This window comes from Fusarium flagelliforme, assembly GCF_020744385.1.
Source record: "Fusarium flagelliforme strain FIESC 12 MPI-CAGE-AA-0113 chromosome Unknown B0J16scaffold_1, whole genome shotgun sequence".
Classification (NCBI taxonomy): domain Eukaryota; kingdom Fungi; phylum Ascomycota; class Sordariomycetes; order Hypocreales; family Nectriaceae; genus Fusarium; species Fusarium flagelliforme.
Window position 1 is genome coordinate 3,782,465 of NW_025763503.1, and position 22,504 is coordinate 3,804,968.

Below are 22,504 nucleotides of genomic sequence, written 5' to 3' on the forward strand. Positions count from 1 at the left end.
CAATTCCATCCCGTCCATGAATACAAGAGGTATGACGCTTGTGGCAGGTACGTTGGAGTGGATGGTGACATCACGCTTCACACGATTGTCAGTTCTTTGATTCGCTGTTATCATGATGAAGGAGTGTCCCCTGTATGGTTGATTCCTTAATGCTCTGTCCATGTTCCTACCGCAGTGAATGTCCTTCTACTGGCGTCGATAAGTTGATTCCACTTACACCGGATCTTGTCTCAGGACGCTAATGAAGAAACTCCGTAGCGGGACGATCCACAGATTGCAGATGGGGCCCGTTCATGACCTTAAGTTAGTGGGGTCAGCTGAAGGTTTACTACCATGGGTGAAAGCCGTTGCAGGCTTTATTTCTGTAACTCGGGCTCTAGCAGCCACGATGACAGAATAAGTGACACATTCAAGAACCATCAAGTAGGTGGTTTACCTAGACAATTCGTTGATTTTAAACAAGTCAATGCCCGCCAGGTTTGATATTGGTTTACATGCATAATAAATTATTGTATTCATTAGTTACAGTCATTTAAAGGAACATTGACTCTTGTACTGTTAGTGGTTAACCCATCTGTGTCATGATAACCTAACGAAAAAAAAGCTGTGCCCCACCATCTGTCGAGTCTTTTGCGTGACTGTGACTTAGAACTGCCCCGCGACCCTTCAACTCCCCGACATTTCAATCAGACCCAACCCGAATGACAAAATCCCTTCGACTCTCTCGTTGAACTTTCGATACATTTTTCTGTCATCAATTTCTTCATTATGGCTACTGCTACTGCCACCACTACAATGCCTGACGCGACACGTCCCCTCGTTACAAAGTGGTCTTCAAGATATCGTGGGGTATGTTTCTTTGTCTGAACTCGCTCATGATACCATGTTATACCGGGAGCTTCAGGGATACAATATCCAAATAGAGCTCACTGTATATATGAGCTCAAGCATAACTAATGCGCTGCAGGCTACCGTTGAAGACCTTGACCCCCCAGCCGCGCTGTCTCTCAACCCCTCCGATGCCATTTCTCTAGCACTTCTCTCCGCCTTCGAGCGCGATTACACCCACTTGACCATCGTTGACTCCGAGACACGTGCTCTCCTGGGCTATATCTCTATCCCACACTTGCAGTCGTTGCTCGATTCGGGCAAGGTCAAGCCCAACGATCCTCTCTCGACCGCCATGACACGTTTCCAGCGCAAGGGCCGCAGCTACAAGGTTATCACCATGGAGACCACCCTTGAAGAGCTCGAGGACTTCTACCGTGGAGGTGTGACCGATGGGCCTTGGAAGGAGGAATTTGCTGTTGTTACGGACGAAAAGAGAAGGTTTGTCCTTGGCGTTGCGACAGTGCAGGATCTTGAGGAGTTTGTGAAGCGAAGACCCGAGTAAATGGTGCCGTCTTCCAGTAAGGGGAATAAGGGTTTATCGTATGGCTTGGATGGAAGACGACAAAAAGGAAAGACATGGGCATCTTGAATGGGCGTTGGGGAATAATGATCTAAACATCATGAAGGCTGTGGTAGGCTTGTCGCAGCCTGTCAAGCAGGAAAGCTGCTTTCAACATAGCGCAATACCCTAGGGACAATGAACCTTGATGGACATTACTTTTAAATACCGAGTGCTGGCCATTTATGCAGGCCACATCTTCATCAATCAAGTATATTTATTTCTTCAAGGTGTTATTTAGGTACTTGAGGGGAGCGTGGCATTCATGTCGTTAATCGTCTATCCATGCCGGCCAGGTAACTTGAATCTTCCATATCTAACCCTGGTAGTCGTAGATGAGCTTGGCGGTGACTCTCTTGTCACCCTTGGTCACCAAAATGTGCCTGACATATCTCCTCTCGCCCTTGATCTCCTCAAATCCCCAGATCTGAGTAGCGACCCAGCCATTGTCGACGCTCTCGGCGATACTCTGAATGAACTTTCCCTCGCCCTCAACAAGCCAGCCCTCCTTGAGAAACTCGTCCTCAACCTCATCAAGAGTAATGAAACGGGAACGGCCTTTGACGGTACCGAAAAGCCAGTCAGAGTGCTCACGCTCCTCAAAGTCAAGACAACGGTTCTCCTGGGTGCTTGACAAGCCAGAAGCGGACTGGGTGATGTCGACGTGAGTGAAGACGTCCGTGGAAGTGTTTGGTGGCTTGGGAGGGGCATTGTACTGGTTGACATCGATAGTAATTGAAGCCAAGCCGATGCCCTTGCGAGTAAGGTAGCCAATGCCCTGCAGAGCGAGAATAGGCTCTGAGCTATCGGACAGGTTCTTGTTCTAATGCGCGTTGCTGTCAGTCTCATGGTTCACCTATAGCATTATCATGTATTGAGTAGAGGGGTATAACATACGAGGAGCCATTTACCACTGAAGTCAGTGATGGTCTTTTCAGCGGGGGCAGCCATTGTTAAGGTATGTTGAGTTTAAGTCAAATGAGATATGTCTTTGGTGTAGGGGGATTGAAAGAGCAATAATTTTGTTGAGAGAAGTGAGTATTGTATAGTCGACTAGCGATTGAGGTCGGATGTTGGTTGGTAAGGCTGGGCTGAGCTGAGCTGGCGGTTTGTGGATCGAAATGACGCTATCAAACTGCAGATGCGCTTTCCTCAAGTATGGTTTACGTGGTACAAGCAACTTCCAGTTCAATCAGATGGCGGTTCAGAATGGGGAAAGTACCAATGGCATGTTAGGAACCGCGCTTTCCTGGTTGGACATTCGCTACATTTTATATGCTTCCTTCCGGTGAGGCCAAGCATTCAATGTTAATCACAAGCAACACCGAGCAATGACACAAAACGCCGAGGTCAATGGAACAGCCAATGGCAGGGTTCTGTTTGTTCTCTTCTACAGGCAATTCCTCTTGATTCTGTATGAGCTTTAGGTAACCTCAAGCTACTGGGTACCTATACAAAAGTGGTAGGTGAACAAGCACATGATAGGGGTGCTACGTACGTCCATGTAAGATCCTCTCAGTGCGGGGTTAAATCAAAATAGAGGCTGAGCAACTACCTACACTCATATGATGCGATGCACAAGAGGGATGTCTAACTTGAAGCTACAAGGGTCGTACAGTTCAGATATGGAAGTTGTGTCCGTACCTAGTCCAAGGTATAGACTATGAGGATAAATACATGCCTCATTGCCAAGCTTTATCACGTCTCTGATGCGACCAGATGCTAAAGGCTGGAAAGCAGTACTATCAATATATAAAGGCAGCTTGTTATCAAGAACAATAGAAATATAATATAATATGTATGCAAAGTAATACTCGTTTAAAACGAAACACCCAATGATAAAAACAGTGTCAGCACTTAAAATTATCTTGTTGACTACCCCTAGCAGGATGATTGATGCCCCCAACATTGAATTGAATTGGATCAGGCCAGGTCAACTCCCAGTGCCAATGTTCACGACGTCGACCAAGAAATCTCGGCCAGGATCACATCCCCGCATCGTCAATCCTTAATCTCCACCACTGAGTACAACTCAACTAGAACCATTTTTTGTTCTTTTCTCCCACATGCCTCCTTCGTAAACCTCGGCTCAATGAATCTCTCAGCCTCTTCCTCAATAACTAGGCTGAGCCCTGCTTTGAAATCCTCCAGAGTCCGTAAGAACATGCGTATGCAGTGCAGTGTTGTTACACAACAGCCTTACAGCCAAGAACGAGAAATCGTATGCAAAATCCATCTTGAACATGCAATGTATTTGGCTGTATTATTAGTCTACCCTCTACTGGGTACACTCGTCATCCCACGACTTTCGCCTCTCACAACTCCAATATACAAGTCGTGCTTATAACTTCTTTGTCTACCTCCCCAGGCATCATCATCATCATCTGCTGGCAGTTCTTGTTTGACAGACACTAAATCTGCTGCAGCTCGATTCTGCCGGATCTTCTCACCGCCGCTCTTCATTCCTGTGGCTTTCCATTGCCCCGGGTATCGTCTCTTTCCAGCAACAAGCGGAATCTTCGCTAAGTCGAGTTCATGCAAGAAATAAGTCAAAATCCATGGATATCCATACATGCCATGCACATCTTGTTATGTCATGCCGCATCTGTATTCTTTTTCTTCTCCGTCATCCTCTCAAGGCCACCACTTCATCCTCTTGTAGCTTTCAATCACCTCCTCGATCAGCTCCTTGGTAAGGGTTGGCTTCTTGTACTCAAAGCCTAATAGCGTCTTCAGACGTGTTCCGTCCATACTGAGATCTGTATCTTTGAGCAGCTCCTTCTCCATGAACGGGGTCAATGGTCCTGGTCGCGTGATGCCCGCATCGGCCAGAAGATCTGCCCATGGTCCCAGAAGTTCGTCATTGACATCGTCTACAACACTGTCGAGGTTAAGACGCGCAAAGGTGCTGATAAGCTGACCTTGGAAACCCGTCTCGATCTTGAAGATGTCGCCAATGATGGTCGCTATGGTGCCCTGGCTTGTCGCGCCTTCGTCCACTATGTTAAGAATGGGAATCTTGCCCATGCTGGCTTCATCCCACTTCGCCTTGCCGGCGTCGTACCAAGCTGCGATATCCCACAGGGCGCGTGTGACATCGTCGATGTGTGCTGTGTTAGTTCGGAGATCTTTAGTCCAAAGCCACTTCATTTCGTCCTCCAGATGCTGGTAGGTACGAGCCATGCACAGTGCTGTCGCAACCCACTGAGAAGCATAAGGCCCGTATACATGTGGTAGGCGCACGATTATAAGGTTGAGTCTGGAAAGCCACATTAGTACACAAGGCGTTGAGAAGTTCTGGTCCCACCATACCCTTCGATTTTGGAGAGTTCCTCCTCGGCTTGGAGCTTAAAAACAGCAATGCGGTTCCATGGCTTCAGCTTGTCGCCTTCTTTGCTTGGAGACGAGTCCGATTTGTACACCATGCCTGTGCTGAGCTCGACAAAGGCCTTGACACCTCGTTTCGCTGCCTCTTGACCCACGGCAATTGAAAGATTCAAAGACCTCAGCTTGTAAACTTCATCCTCTTGCGAATATCTCGTCTCGCCACCACAGTTGAAAACATAATCCCATTGCTTTCCGTCAGGTCGGTCAAAGATTCTTGCTAATCCTTCTAGAGGAGGGGGAACGAATGGTTAGCAAGCTGATCAAGGTAATACGAGTAAGCAGCACGAAATCTTACCGGGTCGACTGGCATCAGCTTGCATGAACTTGTCCTGCGAACAAGCCTCGGAGAACTCAGGAGCCAACCATGCCAATTGAGGAAGAACTTTGTCGACAAGTCTCACATCGGAGGCGAGCTCATTCTGGTGTATATGGAGGGCCAGGAAGCGGCCGATATAGCCAAGCCCTCCAATGATCAAGACCGAAGGCTTCTCGGCCATGGTCGTGAGAGTTGTGGCGGTCGAATCGTAATATTATAATCGTGCGCGAACGTGGGGTCGAGATGAGGGTGCAGATGTCTCGACGTCGGCGGCGCAGAAGCGGGTTATTGGAAGGCGAAGATGCAAAAGAAAAAAGCAGAACAGACGAAATACACCTCGACGTCTAATGCTTAGTTTAACAAGATGCTGAACAAAGACGGCAAGTGGCTGTTGTGTGAGGAATATCGAGTCTGGGTACAGTACAGAGTACTGGAACGAGATTATTCGGCCTCAGGGGGTAGAGAGGGCTCCAGTTGAGTAAAGGCACGCCAGCCAAGAGGTCCCACGGGGTGCCAACGCTGGACGGATATGCGAGAATCGGTGTGATTTAGCGTTGGTCGAAGCGAGGTCGTTCGGGTCTCTCGTGGTAGAGTGGGCTGGGCAATGACCTAGCTCAGTAGTTTGATTGTGAGAAGAAGGGCCGCAACCTGGCAGGGAGTCAGGCACGTAAGTACGTAGGTATTTATTAGGACATCAAGGAGAAAGAAGTGCTAGGACATACAATAGCACAGGTTTAGTGCTGTACTTAATATTGAGCCCCAAAAGTGCTGGTGTGACGACGGCGTAAAGGCGATGTGCGGGAGCAAAGGGGAACAAGTTTGATCCAAGGCGGGAAGGCAACGGGAGGACGGACGGAAGACGGAACCAGATGGGCGGGATGCGCGGTGGGAGGAGTGGAGGGAAACACGATCAACAGATGTAGTGTAGTATGTAGGCCGGTAGCAATTTCAACTTTTGCGAGGGCACGAGGCGACGCACCAACCGCTTTCTGGGACGAGCGATGGGTGACCAGGGGCTTGAACTAACGTTGAAATATGTTTTCGAATCCTCCGAAGCCTCTTGTTTTTCTCTTGAACGATCGAAACAGAATCACCAGGCCGAGCAAGAATATGCACCAGAATACTGAAAACAGGCAAGAAATAGCAATGTCCTTATTCGGTCCTCGAAACTGCGTTGATGAGGGAGAGGGTGGATCTCCGTGGAAAAGACGAGGGGAAGAATCGGCCAGTGTAAGAGTGAGTGGGATGTAATGTGGACTCCTTTCCCAGCAAAAGGGGCCCAGGTTTTGATGCTGGCTGGTCTCTAGTTTAATGAGGGGCGCATTGTGGGTTTATGGACGTAAAAGGCCCTGTCAAAGGGTTAACCTTTATGCCCTACCGATGTCAGGCACCAAGCTGTTCTTCCATCAGTCGCTTACGAGACTGAGACTCTTGTTTCATGATACCTGTCGGCCTCGGAGTCTCGTGCCTCAACAAGGCTACCTTGTATTGACTTTAAGCATGTATATATGAAGTCTCTAGCAGACTCGATGGCGGCATGCATGTGTAGAACACATAATAGACCGAAGGAAACGCTGGCCTGAAAGATGAGTTAAGAAAGCAGGTGGGCGGCCTGTGGAGGGGTCCTTTCAACTCATGTACAGTACATGCAGTGTACATGACCCTGTACTGTTGAGAGATCCATAGTCCGCTCGACTATGTATGTGCTCCATTCCTAGTCTTAGGTCAAGGCTCTCGTCGAAGCATAGCTCTTTGCTTGGCTTGATCTAAGGTTCAATATCGTGACATCGAAGCTGTTCCTGTCATTTTCACTGTTTTTGTTGTTCTTCAGCAACCTCTCGGCAGTCAATCTTGGCAAGAGTCTGACAAGTGCGTCTCAGATGCGAGTCAAGACAGAAATAGTTGGAAGTCCTGCTAAAAAGAAATGGGCTGCAAAAAGATGCAGAGATCCAAACTGTATTAGACCAGTGGGGGTAACCGTCCCCTAACTTAGCTGGCGGAGATACAAATTGGCGGTCATGCGGCTGGACGAGCAGAGCTGCAGGATGGATTTGCAAGATGCCCCGTTCATCATATCGCTGGGCTAGCACCTAGCTACCGAACCTGCAGTGGGCCTCCATGTTCGTCATTGCCATTGTGACAAGGGACATGCCGGCATGACAGGGATTGAGAAGCATGACAATCGCCGTCCCTGCCTGGGACGACGTATGCGTACACTTCTGAAAATTGTAAACAATCTTGTCCCGTTGAATAGACTGGCGATATATAAATCAGGGCAAAGTACTACAAGAGTCTGGGCGCATTCAGACACCACCCGTTCGCTGATCATCTTGGGAGCAAGTACAAGTTAGTGGAAATATAAGTCAATACCCTCCATACGGGCGGTCAAATATCCAATTCCCAGCACTTGGTTGGACGCGATGCTTATTTCTGGATCACGCATTCTCGACGTACGACCTGCTGATAAACACATCCTTGGTTCAGGATCATTTCCGCATGGGATACGTATAAGCTAGCGAAGCGTGTCTGGTTTGATGCGCCGCGAGACCAGACTAAGAATGCCATGTTGCCTTCATCCAATTGTTTTGGTGAAATTCGCAGTCTCTGATGAGATTGGCATGATGAGCTTGCGCTGGCCTACATGCCAATCTTCTGACATACTTTCTCAGCATTGGGTTGAGAGACCAAGCAATGGTTGCTGTGTGAGGGGTAATGAACTGTCGATGTACTGTACTTTGAGGTCTTGCAAGAGCTTAGCGCTGAATATCGGCATGCCTGTCGATCCTAAGATCCCGTCCGGGCCGCCACAGGGCCATCTTGATCTTTTTACTTTCAGAAAAGTGGTAGGTGCTGAACGCAACCGGGCCAAATAATCAACAGGCCAAGCCACGCTGATCTTTGGCGTTCGATATCCGACGTCCATCCAGCTTGTTTGTGATTTTCCTGTGTGCCTGAAGCGAAGGCTGAGGAGGCTGGGGGTTCGATCAGGGGACATAGCAGGCGGCTGCGTCTGTCAAGTGGGCATGTGGCAAGCGGCAGGAACAGGAACGGCGCGATGCGGGGTTCTGTTTTTCTAGAATTCTTCCATTCGCGTGTCTGTCTACCAATGGTGGGAAATTGAATGTTGTGACAGTTCTAGAAAAATTGAGGAATGAAAGGTAGCAAAAATTGGAGTAGTGGTTGAAGTAAACAGAATCATCACATGAAAGTCTCACATCGATGTATGTCAAGTTTCAAGCGGCAGTCAATCCCTTCCTACCTTCCCAGTCCTGGACTAACTGTTGTCAATATCCCGCCCAGGTCTTGGCCTAGCTGAGGGCAGGAGCCAGTTACCTATTACAGCCCTGTAAGTCCCAGGTAGGTGCCTCCCAAGACAAATCGGCCAGGATACTCCTACCACTCACATCCACCCTCGGGATAATAAACGAAAGCTAAACCACCTAACCCAGCGATCTACTCACTGTGAGATCCAGTGTCATGGTCAAGAAATTACATGTCATCTCACTATCGTCCCTAGCGACCTTTCAAAAACTCAATGGACTTAGCCCCTATCGTAGCATACAGTTCAGCACTAACTATACTACGCCTTCGTCGACGCCACGCCTAGCTAACGAGTAAAAGTACAGTACCAACATCAATAAGTCCAGGCGTCCAAGACATTTAACAGTGTACGTGCACGCATACAACAGGTCTTTGGGCCATTGAGGATGAGGTTAAGATTTAGATCCGACCAACATGCACCAAAACTCCGGGATCCGCAAGGCCTTGTCTGCATGACATGCGCAACACAGACCTCAATGCGGCTATGGAGCAAGCAAAGCGAGCGAGCAATCGAGAACTACGTATCCGTAACGCGATCCGTGTCGTCCTCGGATCACTATTGAACATGGCTATGGATTTTATCGCCGGCTCTCCGCCTCACATTCCACCTCCGAAACCCGTTTCACCAAGCCGAGTGCCTTGATCTTTCCTACACGGCTTCTCCAGCCCGATACCATTGCTGATGGTGTCTGGGTGCCAAGGTCTCACTGTTCTTTGACGCTGTCCTCTGTCATATCTGACGAGACAGGGCTGTCTAGCTGCTGCATCTGTAACCACTTCCCCGTATTCAGCCCGGCCTCAAGCTCGCGCCCACCTCTGGTCAAGGGTGGGACCCCCTTCATCGCTAAGATCCTTCAGAGAACATCATCTGGTAACATCGGTGCCTTGTGCAAAAGGCTACTGCCTTTCACTAATCTCGCAATGTCGTGTTCATGCATTTCTGCAGAACGTGTGATGTCTCTGACTCAGAAGGAACTGAGCCCATGTCCCTTAGCGTGGCCTGGCGCACTACGCGAATAAACCATGCGAGCCGCCATCTGTTGGACAAGACAGTAGAGCCTTATTATGTATGAGCTCGATGCTGACTGTAACAAGGAGCCGCGGCCAGCCATAGGGGAGGGCGATGGCTCGGGTTGTGGTTCTCAAATGTCCAAAAGCCTATGCAGCTGGAAGTGCTTATGAACGTATCGCCTGATCAACTTTGTGTATTTTTGCACTCATCGCCAATTTACAACACGACCTTCGCTTTGATGATAGAACCTGATCGACGTCCAGGATCGAACTTAGCCAATGGTCCCGCTAGCCCCTGCAAAGACGCTCAGGACGTGTTGAAGCTAATGCTAATGCTATACTGATCTGGGTAACCACTTCACCTCCATATCCGTTGCTCTACTAGGTTATGGTACCTACTCTCTACGGGAAAACGGCCCGGTCCAGATATGCGCAGATTGTTCGACTTACAATGGGATTGGAGGGTTCTGACATGTGCTTTGAACTGAAGAGATTCTCCCCGGTCTGTTCACACTTGATAGACTTCGCAATAGTAATATCATGGCACGTATGTCCTATCCATGCTTCCAAGTCCTGCAAGGCAAGCAGTTGGCTGTAAAGAGGCTATCAAAGGGAACTTGCCTGCCAGATCTGCTCTACTCACTCCAGAACAGATGGTGTTTATTTGCAATGCCACAAAAGTTGTAAACAGTCTATCGAACGTATTGCTCTTAGAAAACGCCACATAAGACGAGCAGGAGGAGGTTTTGCACACCGATCATCTCTTCATGCTTCCAATAAGCTCTCGCTGCGCTTCGCGATCCCGTGCCCCCTCGCTCAAGCTTCCAATACTCCTCAAGTCACCCACGACGTCCTTGGCCTTGCCAAAGTAAACCTCTTGCAGGAGATTGCGCATCTTGAGCTCCATATCCTCAACCAATCGTCCGACGTTGGCAATGTGGCTGTCGTCGTTCTCGACAGGGAGATCCTGCTCGACCTGGCGTGTCATGTTGCCGCTGAGGTCCATCTCGCCCAGATTACCACCACCAGTCGACAGCGTCAGGATCACAGTAGATGTGAGCTTGTAGTGAGTGCTTCGTCCTCGCTCGATAGCCTCGAAAACATGAATGGAGTCCCAGACACCCTCGGAATTGCCACCTTGGGGAGAAGCTGCAATTAGATGCCCAGTTAGCGTTCGCGGTTCAAAAGCAGGCATGCAGTTAACAGGAGAGTCTCCTACATTTCTTAAGAAGGACAACCCCTGCAAATCCATCGTCGAGATTCCAGAAGTAAACACTGCTCACGCCGCCTTCGTAATACAGGTCGCGATAGACATCGAAGGCCTCGTTCGCCTTGACTTCCATCTTGCGAACACGCTCACTTGGGATCGCACCCTCGCCTGCGCCCTCGTTTCCACCAGCGCCTACACCACCAGAGCCAGCCTCATCCAGGGGCGGGTCAAACTGGTTGGACCATGGAGAGCGGTAGCTGTCGCCATCGCGATTGTAGTCGCAAAGGAGGTAGTCTCGGCCGGTCTGCTTGCAGCGGCGCACGGTAAGGGGCTGGTCGACGGACGAGAGGAGATCTTCGGTCAGGTCAGGGGCGATGGAGATGATGGCGTTGAGATGGTCGGTTGTCTGCTTGGGATTGAGGCGGCGCAGGAGGTCGCTACGGATGAAACGGTCAGCTATAAGGGGAAAACGTCATTGTCCGAAAGATAGAGAGAGGGGGAGGCTTACAGAGCTGAGTCAAAGGGGTCGACAGCCATTGTAGCGGGTTGTTGTGTCGTTTTGATATGGCCGTTCAGAAGTTGTTGATTTCTTGTTATTGTCGGTTACGAAGGGCCCAGTGGTTTGGTCTTCAGGTAATGCACTGTGTCGAGATGAAGCTCTGCGACATTATGGAGTAGCGGGGTCGCCTGGAGCTCCGTGTGGAGTACGTACTTGAACTTCAATGTAAGCTCAAGATCCATGGTTATTCCCGACTACCTTACCTACTAACGTAAGGGACCCAAAACAAACCTATTTTGGAGGCTTACACCAACCACAGAATATAAGTGACGGACTAGCTCCTCAGAATCTACAAGCCAAAAGGCTTTCGGAAGAACACGAAATAGGACTAGCGATAGTATCATAGATAAGGTAGTCAGACAACAAAGTACCACAGGATATAAGGAAATAGAATTCGATTAAATCAAAATAAAGCCTCATTCTTAAGGAAGAAAAAGTCAAGCCGTCGACAACACCTTTGCCAGGCAAATAATACCATGTCAGAAGGTTAATAATCAACGAGAAGGCCAACTAGTCGCATGCTCAACCTCTCTGATCCAATACCCAGAATACGTCCACCCACCGCCTCAACGTCGACCCAGTCGTCCCCAGTTGGTCGTATTGTGGCCCATATGGACAACTCCTCTCGCGTCGCTTCAAGAATCTCATAAAAAAGCAAAACAAAGTGCGTATCTCCCTCACTGCTCGCAAGTTCCAGTTCGCACCACTTTCCCAACTCACGATACAGCCAGTTTCGCCTCCAACGCCGCGCCCGGAAAATCCACCAGTGGGCGAATCGCCAAAGTGACCTCGAAATTTTGATAAAAGAAACCGAAGACATTCGTCGTTTCAATAAGTCTTGTCAAGTAGGCCGCAGCTGCCCACAAGCCGCTGAGAACTGACTCGCTGATCTGCGCAATATTAAAGTGCGCCTCTCAAGACGTAAGAACCTGCTGACCGGAGCAGGTTCTTTACAGTTATAAGGTCTCGGTGTCGAATGTTCATTCGATGCTGCTATCGCACAAAAGGCAATGGGCTTTCTCAGTCCAGGTCTTGTCGCCGCCTGTTACGTTTGGGCGCAGGTCACGGATCTCCCAAGCCGTAGGGCCCTCCTGCATCTTGAGGGTAGCCTCAAAGAGCCCTGCGTAAGGCTTCTCTACAGCCTTCTTCTTGCGACCCTTCTTGTTCGCCCCTTTGGATGATGCTGCAGCGATGGATCTTGCTGGTGTCGGTCCAGGTGTGGGAGTTTCGGTGTCTCTGGGCGTTTCACGCATGCCCTTCTTCACATGAACATTATCTTGTGTCTCTCCAGAGCGCACGTCGATCGTTGGCTGTGTCTCTCTTTCTTCGGCATCGGTGGGCGAAAGGGGACGTGTTGCTTCTTCGGGTTTTTCTTCTTTGACAGTCGCTCCCTCGGTCCGGTGAGGTTTGTCGGTGCCCAATCGTTCGAAGACCTTCATGAGTACGTCATGGACCATGCATTCGCGGTGCATCCATTTCCCACATTCCGAACTCGTACATCCTATAAGTGTTTTATCGGGGTTTGCAGGGGTTTGGCATTTGCACATAATATCAACTGACTGTGGGAATGTTAGTTTATGTCAATGGAAAGTAGACTACCTCGCAACATACCGAAAGCTGCGAGTTACGACAGTCATATGCTTGGCGCCAATAAAGAGCATCCTGAATCTCCTCGTCGTCTGACTCTATCCATTGGTTGACGGAAGCGGGCGCCGTTACACTGACGACGTTGATGATGTCCACTTAAATCATTGGTCAGTTGCGTTGCGGTAAGGATGTCAGTCAGCATTCTGGAACATACTATGGTTGGACGCGATCAGTTCGTTGCGGCCATGGTATGGTTGGCGACCCTGAACAGTCTTCTTGCCATCGATAGTACCAGGAGGTAGCTCGTCAGGCCAGTACATCCAGTAGACACGGGCATAGACATGGTGCTCGTCGGAGGCTCGAATCTCGAGGATGCGCGCTACCCATTCTTCTCTATTATCTCTCTTCTCATAGTCGCCATTTTCGTTCTGAGCCTTCTGATGCTCGACCGTTGTTTCGTTGGCGACATACACGAAACCCTCGCTGTAGTATTTAATGCTATTAACTAGCAGATATTAGCCATAAGCCCCTCAGATATCGTGCTGTGTGAATTCCATTGAGTACTTACGGACGAAGCTATTGTAGCGCGTCATATCTTGCCATCGCTTGCCAGGCTCAACTGTGTAATACAAGTCCATCGTGTCATGGGTCTTGAAGCTACCCGTTGGAGAGAAGGGTGAAATTTGGATTTGAACTCGCTTATCGTCATCTTGGCCGTCGCGCTTCCGCTTCTTGTTTTTATGACGTTCTTGTTCTGCGCGCGATGGATTATTCGCGTAATTAATTGAGAAGGGACACTCTGCGCGATTCTCCTCCCCAACAGATCGCGATCGTTTGCGATTGCTCATTGTGGCGTTTTGATGCGGTTGGGTATGACCGCGTCGGAGGTGGAGAGAGAAGGAGGGGTTTCGGGCGACAGAGAGCGAATAGCGCGATGAAAGGGCGATGAAAATGACGAGACGGATATGAGGAAGATGGAGAATTGATTGTTTGGATGTGGCGTAGCCAAATTTTGATGGCGCGTTGTATGTGAAGCCGAGCCCAAGCTGTCTGTCTGTGAGCGACAGATCGCGGCGTGCGATGTCCTGTGCACGTACGGCTCGATTTGTCTAGGTGAGCAACGTCGCAATCTGCGGAAGAACTAACGTTAAGAATCGGGCCAAAAGCACAAAGAGACTAGCGTCACGTGACTGATCTGGCAATGGGGCCACCTAAGCTGAGGAAGGGAGTTACACCAGGCCTGCCCAACGCGTCAAGACGAGTCTTGGCTATAGCCTATTGTCCGATGCGATGCGAGACTTGGCGCCTTTCCGTCGTCTGTAGGAGGCCGAGGGAAAATTGGGTTCGAGGTGGTTGGACGTTGGAAGTTACTAAGGTAGGTAGGGAAAGTGGAAAGTGGATAATAGAGCAGACGCGATAAGTGACGCGATATCTTCGGTAGGTATACATAGTATTGGGTAAGCGCCGTTTGCCGTTTCAAGACGGAAGGAGGGCTGCAGGTCAGCCAGTAGCCGACCTGGTAAAGGCAGGAAAGGGCAGGGTCGCCGTGTTTGCATCCAATGCTAACTTCCCCCGGATATAGAACCGCACAGGGAAGCGCCCTTCTAGAACTCCGATCAAACGGGGGCCGGGAGCTGACCATCACCGGCAACATGGATGTAAGTGCTAAGGTATGTTTAATGTACAACGAGCTGTTTGAAAGATTATTCATCTTTCCATTGCGATATGTGTTTGCTATAACTTATTATCCAGAATCGGTATGTAGTTATTGTCCGGGTATGATCTACATCCATTTACGGATACAGTAAGTTACTAAAATGACATAACTGATCATCCAGCAAAACGCCGTCGCTATGCTATCCAATAACAGTCCGCGAAATTAACGACCTGCACGCTCATAGTGTTCCTGTTCTCGCTCATAATCCGCCAGCATTCCACGACGCTCAGCTTCATCATCCTCATCCTCTTCTTGCTCAGTCGACTCTGTTATCGAGTTTGCGAGTTTGGCGCCCTCTCGTCTTCCACGTTCAACGTCAATGAACCATATCAGGGGTGCAGGGAAGCCAACCAAAACTGCGAGAAACCAAAAAGCAGGACGTATTGTACCAGTCCTGTCAATAATTGCTCCCACAATCGTCGGTCCAAAAACACTGGAGCCTTTGTCGGTAATTGCGTAAAGTGCATAGAAAGCTGCCTCGGATCCGGGGGGGATAAGTTCGCCGTATAGGGAACGACAGTAACCGCTCAGACCTCCAAGGACAACTCCGTAGACAGCAGCCAGGGGATACATCTCCCATGGTTGCTGGAGTCCAAAAACGCCCCAGTTTTTGACAAATGGAAGGTATCCCAATAAGCCGTAAAGGGGAATCAGTTCAAACAGCGCGATGCAGACAAGAATGGTCTGATGGGCTTGGAGATTGAAAAGTCGCGATATCCACGACCATCCGAACGCACCGAATACCCCTGCAAGAGTTGAAATGACATTGATCATACCGAGCGCCCACGGTTTCATGTGGAGTTGGGTCTTGGCGAATAGAATAGCAGTCGATGACGTGGTTGCGATGGCATCTGACAAAAGAAACCATCCGGCGAGGAATAAAACAATATCCAACAGACGTCTGGCCTGCTGGACTGTTCTGAACAGGCTCTTCCAAGCATATAGAATGTATGCGAGTCCCGCCATGATGCCTTTTCGGCCATTGTCTGCTAGGGGGGGTCCGGGACGGGGTCGCAACCACATCGCTGCAGGAATAGTAAAAACGGTCCACCAGACTCCAACCATAAATAATACGACTCGCTGGCCCCATGTAGTGTTGTGCAATGAGATGAGAACACCGATACAAACACATTGCAAAAACAGTGCTGCGATATATCCAGTACCAATTCCGATCGCTGATATGCGCGTTGACAGTTGCAGCTCCTTGGACGTTATCTCTGCATGGCTTGCCGTGGGTTTTAATCGTTCACCGTCCTCAGGAAGTAACAGAGGCGAAGTTGTTGTAACTGCTGGTGCCTCGAGTTCACCTGCCGACTCGTTTAGAGGACGCGACTCATAGTCCGAGTTGCCGAGATCCGGGGTAGTAGCAACATTGGCCTCGATAACATCGGGATGGTATCGCACAAGTAGTGGGAGGAAAGAGTTTAATAATACAAAGGATGCGCCAAACGACGTGTTGGATATAACGGTCAAGAGAGCGCCGAGAATATAGTTGTCTTTGGTGATGAAGATGTAGGACATGACCGCGAAGCTTCCAATCCAAGCGAAACTGAGGAGGAGCTTCTTTCGGTAGTTTCCATGGTCGGCGGCGCAGCTGATACTGACAACCAGCAGCGCTTGGACTAAGACGCTCACTGAAAAGGTGTACATTGCGAAGCTGGCGGTGTTGATCTCCATTCCAAACACCCAGACAATGCACTGGCCATCGCCTTCATTTTTGCTATCACTTGATCCGCATGGTGTTTTTCGGTCTGAAAGCAGCACGCCGTTCTCTCTAGCAAGAGTTTCAAGCAGTATAGGTATGAATGAGGCTGGGCCATGAGTGTTAGCGGTGGGTCGCATCTACAGAAGCTCTGTAATTGAACTTACCGATTCCACAAATCACGTACGTCTCAGCAGCGAACGCATATGCGTACCATCCCAGAAGTTCCTTTCGACTCGTCGGGCGAGCGTCATGGCCAGAATGACGCGGCACAATTGGGCGTCGCAAGCCAGACTGGCTATTGCGAGGGCTCATATCGCCGTCGCTGGAGGAACGCTCGTCGTCAGCCTCGAAAGCAGAAGTGGCGCAGGATCTAAAGGACCGTTTAGAGATATTGGAGAGTCCTGACCACGGCCTATGGTCTTTGAGTTGCGGACGCTGAAGGTGAGTTTGAGGTTGAGGTTGAGGTTGAGGTTGAAGGTTTGGCGCCATAGCTGCCTGCAGTGAGCTTCGGTACCTGGTATGTATGTCGCACTCGTGATCTCACCAGACCCACGTGATTGTCGTCACCCGGCCGAGACAGGTGAGCGAGTATAAAATACAGTGGGATATTTCAACGCCAGGTCGTATTTTGCTGCAATTGAAACGGTTTCCAGTAAACGTAGAGCTTTTCTTGCTCTTGGTAAGCTGTAAAGCGCTCCATGTACTCTGTCGGTATGCGGGAAGTAAACGGATATAGGAAGAATCTATAGACTCGATATCGTTGAAGCAATCGCGCGCGCAACAATCCCGATGATGCTGAGACCAAGTGAGAGAGAGTAGGAAAAGTGTCACAATAAATATTGAGTGAACGGCACACAGTTGTATTCTTAAAGTTGGCCAGCACCAAGAACCAAACCAGGTCAGGGACGGATATCACCGTCGCATCCTCTAATAGCACAACGCCTTCGAACCAACAAAAGATCCTTCCCATGCTAGAAACCAAGACTAACGAGACAATAATTACTCGGCAATGTGTGTTTATCGCAATGCCTATTCGCTACTTTTGGGCCTTGTCGTCTACGGAATCGCTGTAAGCCAGCATAATCAAGGCCACCTTGGACGATCCCTGAACAATTTGGGCTCTTATCAGGGTCTTTAATGATCATTTCAGCACTAACAAGGTGCTTGCAGTTTCTCTTAGTTCAGAGATGCAGCTGTTTAATGCCGAATTGGTTTAGCTTCGGGCTTGGGATTGAGGAAACCCACAGTTTAGAGCCGATCCTGGAATATCGACTCTCTCTTTACAGCAGCTTGAATTTTGAAGCGGAGTCTCGAGACACAGGCACTCCGCTCTCCGAGTTGAACTTGACTCACGAGAAGTCAAGAAATGAGGGGAAGTGGAGACTTGGATCTCGGGAGTCTGGAGACATAACAACAAGGGATGATCCTTGATAATTGAATATCCACTAGATAATAGAAATCAACGTCATCCGTGGCAGCCCAACGTACCTTTGACACCTGCATACCGATAAGTTCATATTACGGCTTACTACCGAGTCTTTCTTCAATAGCCTTTTGATCTGAAGCTGTCAGATCTTTATTATGCAGGTCAGACAGACCTGCTCGAAGTAAGATGCGGGGGGGCGTTTCTCTCATGTCACTGGGCACGTTGGCTTCAAGGTCATCATTTAGGACCATGCGCAATAAAACGGTGAATATTGAAAACCGATTTACAGATATTCACGAGAGCAGCAATGACATCGGGGGTATTTCTGAAAGAACCAATATCAACAACAACACTGCCCAGAAACGACATATCCTCCTCCATCGTACCCAGCTTCATCCAGATCTACTTCTTGTGGCCAAAGAGCTTGGACTTGAGCTTGTCAGCCAGACCAACGGGGGTCTTGGCAGTAGTCTTCTCTTCCTCCTCTGACTTTCGCTCTGGAGTACCAACTTGAGCATTGCCAGCACCTCCACGGCCAGTGTGGAAGTCTCGGCCGTCCTGGCTCGGTCGGATCGCAGTCTCGGGGATGATGTCTTGATCCTTTCGCTCGGTGGTAGGTGTGCCTACATCGCCAATGTTTCCGGCACCTATTGTTGAACAAGTTCTGTTAGCAGACTGGTTTTGATTGTAATGGGTAAACGTAGGGTAGGCTTTTGCGGAAGAAAACACAGTCGTAACAGCATATGACCGGAACAGAATATCGATAGTTACTTACCTCCACGTCCTGCGCTGTATGCGCCATCACCGTGGCTTCCAACAATACCAGTACGAACGACTTCTCCGTCGACGTACTCTGTATCGTCATGCTTGAAGTTGCCAGCACCACCACGACCATGAGAGACTTCAGCCGACATTGTTGTTGATTATTCGAAATGCGTGTATTTGAACGATGTGATCAAAAAGATTTGTACAAGGTCAAGTTGTTGTCGAGGTTATGACTCTGATTGTGATATAAAAGTCGGCCGTTCAGGCGTCAGCCGAATCCCAGGGTATGACTACAACTTATAGCAGTCGTCACCGGGCGGAAGGGCAACACAACACAGCACAGTCATCAAGTTAAGCTTGTTTGCTCCCATGCCTGAGACCATCTCTGATAAGGAACAAGGAACAGGCAGTGATTACCATGGCATCATGGTCAGGTACAACTACAGGTACATGTACAATGTACGAATACAGTACTTGGACGTAGAGCCGTTATCTCTATCGGATACTGAGCGATATCAATTGGGCGACTATCACTTAAATGGATTCTCTTATCAGTTTACACAAGAAGCCCCAAGAGAACCGCCAAGATCGCCTAGAGAATCCACTAAACCCTACTAAAACAGTGATCAAAGGTCACTAAATGCAGGTTCTACAGGGCATTCCGAGATCAAAGACGCCAAGCACGTGCGATGGGTGACAGCAGAGGTCAGAGGGTGTGATGATGGCAGAAGCGACCGCAGCCAGTCAGAAGCCATCTTTCAGTCTCTGGTTACGTATCCGAATTTGTTCAGCTTTGGTAATTTAATGTGGGGGACTCAACTTATCGATTCTCCAATGCCTTTCATTTCCACGGCCACGGGTGAAAGAATCATGTCTTATCAGGAACCTTGCATTAATATCGCGGACAAGAGTGGGATTGGATTTTGGTCTACATTTCGTGAATTCGTCATGTTTACAGACTTACCTTTCATGCTGATGTGCGATTCCAATAGTATTGCGACTTGAATGCGTCTATTCTACATAAATATTCACTCATTTTTATCCAGGATATGAAGCTTCATTCACATTGACTCCAAGTATTGGCTGATTCTCACAACTTCTAACTAAGCATCAAATGTATATATCAGTTCAACCACTCTATGGCATAGAAATACAATACCCAACACAAACCGATACCCCAAGTATACCTTATATCTATCCCTGCTCTCATACCAACTCCATTGTCATCCCCTCTCTCTGGATCATCCCCAACAGGCTCCTTAATCCATCCCTCCGGTACTTGTGTCAAAAAGTCATACCAGTAATCACCCATAATGCTATAACCTTCATTTGTAGGGTGCAAGCAGTCTCTTAGATCCTTCAAATCAAAAGTGCTAAAGTCCACGGTAACAACATGCTTTCCCTCTTGTCGACGCTTCCGCACAACCTCGGGGATCATGGCCCTGTATTCCGGAGATCTAGACTTGAATCCATCGCAGGATGATAGAGGTATCGCGACGAGAATTACTGCATCAGGACAGTATTTGATGGTTTTATCGATAAGTTGACCTAGGCGTTTTGCGACACCTTTCGGATCGCTGCCTTCTTTCGAGATCGAAGATCGTCTGTCCATATCGTTTGTCCCAGCATGCAGAAGAACAACATTTGGTCTCTGCTCCAAAGATTCTGTGACATGATCGCTTATATACTGGATAGTCTTTCCGGACCATGCTGCCTAAGAATCGGTCTAAGTATGACGTCTTTGTCTCTGAGCTTGAGGCTTACATGGTAACTATCCTCCATTGATCCTCGGTGCCTTGTACCAGCAAAGACAACATCTTCACCTATATACGAGTCAATACAGGTTTCTAGGAGCCATCTCCTTATCCAATTAAACTCACGAGATAGATGCTCTGCAAGAGAAAGTCGATAGCCATTTCCGTCACCGCCATTGAAATCACTGCCCCATCCTTCAGTAATCGAATCTCCAACACAAAGAATACGCAATGGAACTTCTATTTTCGGCGAATCGTCAAGGTTAGTACTGGTGTAGTTTAATACATCATAAGCTGTGTAACCAGAAACGTTTCTAGCTATCTGCGGAATGTCCTGTCGTGGTAAGATATCTCCAGCTTGAGCTATACTTATAAGACAGAACAAAAAGGTGTACCACATGTCGATATCAGAAAATACCAGTATTCTACTAAGAAAGGACGGCTCGGAATAAGAGCGTCTTTTTCTGGGTATCAGACCACATATTTAAAGTTGCAGTGAGAAGATCGCTGTCGATTCTTTTGCTGTTGGTTGTTGTCGGTCTAATTGTCAGCAAAATGCCCAGGGTTCCACATCCTCCGAGTGCTGATCCATGATGAAACATTCCAATGCAAGGTTCACGATGTTCTCCTGCAGTTCACTAATGTTAAATCACGCACCTGTGACTGTCACTCAGACGGGCTGCATAAACATTGTTAGCACAGCCTCATAAGTGACTCGCCCATGTAAATGTTTAAACAAAGAAATGCGGTTTCTGCTTTCCCATAATGAGCTAGGGAGCTGTAAACAATAAACCGTGGTAAATGTTCTTCTTATTCTATTCTCTCGTTCATCTCTCTCGTTAGTCCATTCTTTGGGTCCTCAACATCTGCATTGAGGAATGCTTTCATCTAAAATTTCATCAACGCCATATCAATCACATAAACTCCCAATGATGGTATTTCTCAAATGTTCTCGTTGTTGATAGCTGCTGCTATCAAGCCCTTCCAGCACGACCAATCTGCAGGATCTCACCTGTCAGGGCTTCGTCGCCTCGAAACACTGGCCACGAGGCGCCATCAGATTTAGCCAGGACAAATTCCAACTTCGTGCCGAGCACTCTGTAGCTTGACTTCTCTGGGTCAATCGAACCGTATAAGGGGATGTCGGCGGTATAGCGCTTGGGAGGCGAGTCGGATGTTGCGAGGTCGAGCTTCAGCTGCTTGGGCTGGAGCTCGATCTTGGCCGTGCCCTTGTCGATCTTTTTCAAGAAGAAAGATGCGATAACGTTGACGGGGGTCTGATAGAAGTCATGTCTGGGGTCGTTAGCATTAACAAAAACAATCTTATCCAGTAGACATAAACTCACCTGACGTTAGAAACAATCTCCTCGCTATCAGCGCCATCCTTCTTTCCGCTGCCCACAAACAAGTGTTTGTTCTTAGTCTTGCATCCCTCGATCTTCATGAACTGGTCAAACTCCAGCACTCTCCTCTTGCAGCAGGAGTAGCCCTTGCTTCCTTCATGGAAGATCGGGATACCTGGGTGGTGAATACACTCCTCTTCGTCCCTCGAGCTACCCTTCTTATAAGTTGCGCCGCACGCTCTTCTCTTGCAGCCAACGCCGTCGGCAATCTCGAGACTGGGGTCGTCGTCTTCCGACTCTGGAGCTGGGGGAGGCGGGGTGGGAGCATGCTGAGCAGTCGGAATTGGTGCACGCGAGGGAGTCGCAGCGTTCAGCGCATCGATCTTCTTGACGAGATCCGCATCGTCCTGCTGAGGTTTCTCCTCCAGCTGAGGCGGCTTGTCGGTGGTCGAATGAGTGCCTGTCGTGCAGGGCGGAATCTCCATAAACTCATCAAAGGTCAAAACTCGAGGCTTGCAACACTTCCATCCTTTATGCAGCGAATCAGCATATAGATCATCATATGGTGTTTCTTAATCAAGCTTACCTTTCTGCCCCTCGTGGAAAACAGGCGGACCGGGGTGGTACTCGCACTTCTCATCAGGGTCCGTAAACTCCTTTCCACAACCTTGATGGACACACTTTTGGGCCATTTTGCTAGCAGTTTTAGATTCGTGCTCCACAAGCTTGAATTGAAGATTTTCAAAGTATAAATAAGAGAGAAGAAGGGGAATTTGGTTATCACCGACTCTGGTGGGGTGGGAGCTTCTAGAATTCAAGCTCTGACACCCATGGAGGCGATGACGATGCCCACTGGAAACAGCCCAGCTATGGCCTGACCGCCTTCCCTTTTCGATGCGGGGTTGCTATGCGTGTTAGGACTAGATCATTATCTCATCTATAATCTCAGGCCA

The 22,504-nt window shown here is 48.8% G+C and overlaps 10 protein-coding genes across 10 annotated transcripts; 2 read left to right on the forward strand and 8 right to left on the reverse strand.

Moving 5' to 3' along the window:
* The first annotated feature begins 572 nt into the window (after positions 1-572).
* B0J16DRAFT_328489 (putative cystathionine beta-synthase) lies at positions 573-1,663 on the forward strand. Its single transcript, XM_046126233.1, has 2 exons — positions 573-849; positions 968-1,663. The coding sequence occupies exons 1-2, from the start codon at positions 769-771 to the stop codon at positions 1,391-1,393; spliced, it is 507 nt and encodes a 168-aa protein (XP_045989190.1). The 5' UTR covers positions 573-768; the 3' UTR covers positions 1,394-1,663.
* Positions 1,664-2,802, reverse strand: B0J16DRAFT_328491 (uncharacterized protein). The gene is made up of 2 exons (XM_046126234.1): positions 2,348-2,802; positions 1,664-2,273 (listed from the first exon to the last, which is right to left on the reverse strand). Exons 1-2 carry the CDS (start codon positions 2,399-2,401, stop codon positions 1,767-1,769), a joined length of 561 nt encoding a protein of 186 aa, XP_045989191.1. The 5' UTR covers positions 2,402-2,802; the 3' UTR covers positions 1,664-1,766.
* Positions 2,803-3,940: 1,138 nt separating this feature from the next.
* On the reverse strand, positions 3,941-5,761 carry B0J16DRAFT_22034 (uncharacterized protein). The gene is made up of 3 exons (XM_046123008.1): positions 5,133-5,761; positions 4,763-5,063; positions 3,941-4,709 (listed from the first exon to the last, which is right to left on the reverse strand). Exons 1-3 carry the CDS (start codon positions 5,332-5,334, stop codon positions 4,085-4,087), a joined length of 1,128 nt encoding a protein of 375 aa, XP_045989192.1. The 5' UTR covers positions 5,335-5,761; the 3' UTR covers positions 3,941-4,084.
* Positions 5,762-7,535: 1,774 nt separating this feature from the next.
* B0J16DRAFT_328496 (uncharacterized protein) lies at positions 7,536-8,335 on the forward strand. Its single transcript, XM_046126235.1, has one exon. The coding sequence runs from the start codon at positions 7,688-7,690 to the stop codon at positions 8,024-8,026; it is 339 nt and encodes a 112-aa protein (XP_045989193.1). The 5' UTR covers positions 7,536-7,687; the 3' UTR covers positions 8,027-8,335.
* Positions 8,336-9,765: 1,430 nt separating this feature from the next.
* B0J16DRAFT_391306 (F-actin-capping protein subunit beta) lies at positions 9,766-11,232 on the reverse strand (the record flags this gene model as incomplete). Its single annotated transcript, XM_046131931.1, has 3 exons — positions 9,766-10,634; positions 10,705-11,132; positions 11,204-11,232. 3 exons carry the CDS (start codon positions 11,230-11,232, stop codon positions 10,243-10,245), a joined length of 849 nt encoding a protein of 282 aa, XP_045989194.1. The 3' UTR covers positions 9,766-10,242.
* Positions 11,233-12,154: 922 nt separating this feature from the next.
* B0J16DRAFT_22115 (uncharacterized protein) lies at positions 12,155-13,891 on the reverse strand. The gene is made up of 4 exons (XM_046123009.1): positions 13,410-13,891; positions 13,056-13,346; positions 12,866-12,996; positions 12,155-12,813 (listed from the first exon to the last, which is right to left on the reverse strand). Exons 1-4 carry the CDS (start codon positions 13,687-13,689, stop codon positions 12,235-12,237), a joined length of 1,281 nt encoding a protein of 426 aa, XP_045989195.1. The 5' UTR covers positions 13,690-13,891; the 3' UTR covers positions 12,155-12,234.
* Positions 13,892-14,720: 829 nt separating this feature from the next.
* B0J16DRAFT_313880 (autophagy-related protein 22-like protein) lies at positions 14,721-16,752 on the reverse strand (the record flags this gene model as incomplete). Its single annotated transcript, XM_046125154.1, has 2 exons — positions 14,721-16,369; positions 16,428-16,752. The coding sequence occupies 2 exons, from the start codon at positions 16,750-16,752 to the stop codon at positions 14,721-14,723; spliced, it is 1,974 nt and encodes a 657-aa protein (XP_045989196.1).
* A 1,110-nt stretch (positions 16,753-17,862) lies between these two features.
* On the reverse strand, positions 17,863-18,713 carry B0J16DRAFT_22136 (uncharacterized protein). The gene is made up of 3 exons (XM_046123010.1): positions 18,465-18,713; positions 18,076-18,336; positions 17,863-18,014 (listed from the first exon to the last, which is right to left on the reverse strand). The coding sequence occupies exons 1-2, from the start codon at positions 18,601-18,603 to the stop codon at positions 18,092-18,094; spliced, it is 384 nt and encodes a 127-aa protein (XP_045989197.1). The 5' UTR covers positions 18,604-18,713; the 3' UTR covers positions 17,863-18,014; positions 18,076-18,091.
* An 805-nt stretch (positions 18,714-19,518) lies between these two features.
* Positions 19,519-20,899, reverse strand: B0J16DRAFT_22237 (SGNH hydrolase-type esterase domain-containing protein). Its single transcript, XM_046123011.1, has 3 exons — positions 20,335-20,899; positions 20,219-20,277; positions 19,519-20,168 (listed from the first exon to the last, which is right to left on the reverse strand). The coding sequence occupies exons 1-3, from the start codon at positions 20,606-20,608 to the stop codon at positions 19,578-19,580; spliced, it is 924 nt and encodes a 307-aa protein (XP_045989198.1). The 5' UTR covers positions 20,609-20,899; the 3' UTR covers positions 19,519-19,577.
* Positions 20,896-22,452, reverse strand: B0J16DRAFT_22249 (HSP20-like chaperone). The gene is made up of 3 exons (XM_046123012.1): positions 22,138-22,452; positions 21,555-22,080; positions 20,896-21,501 (listed from the first exon to the last, which is right to left on the reverse strand). The coding sequence occupies exons 1-3, from the start codon at positions 22,241-22,243 to the stop codon at positions 21,183-21,185; spliced, it is 951 nt and encodes a 316-aa protein (XP_045989199.1). The 5' UTR covers positions 22,244-22,452; the 3' UTR covers positions 20,896-21,182.
* Positions 22,453-22,504: the final 52 nt, after the last annotated feature.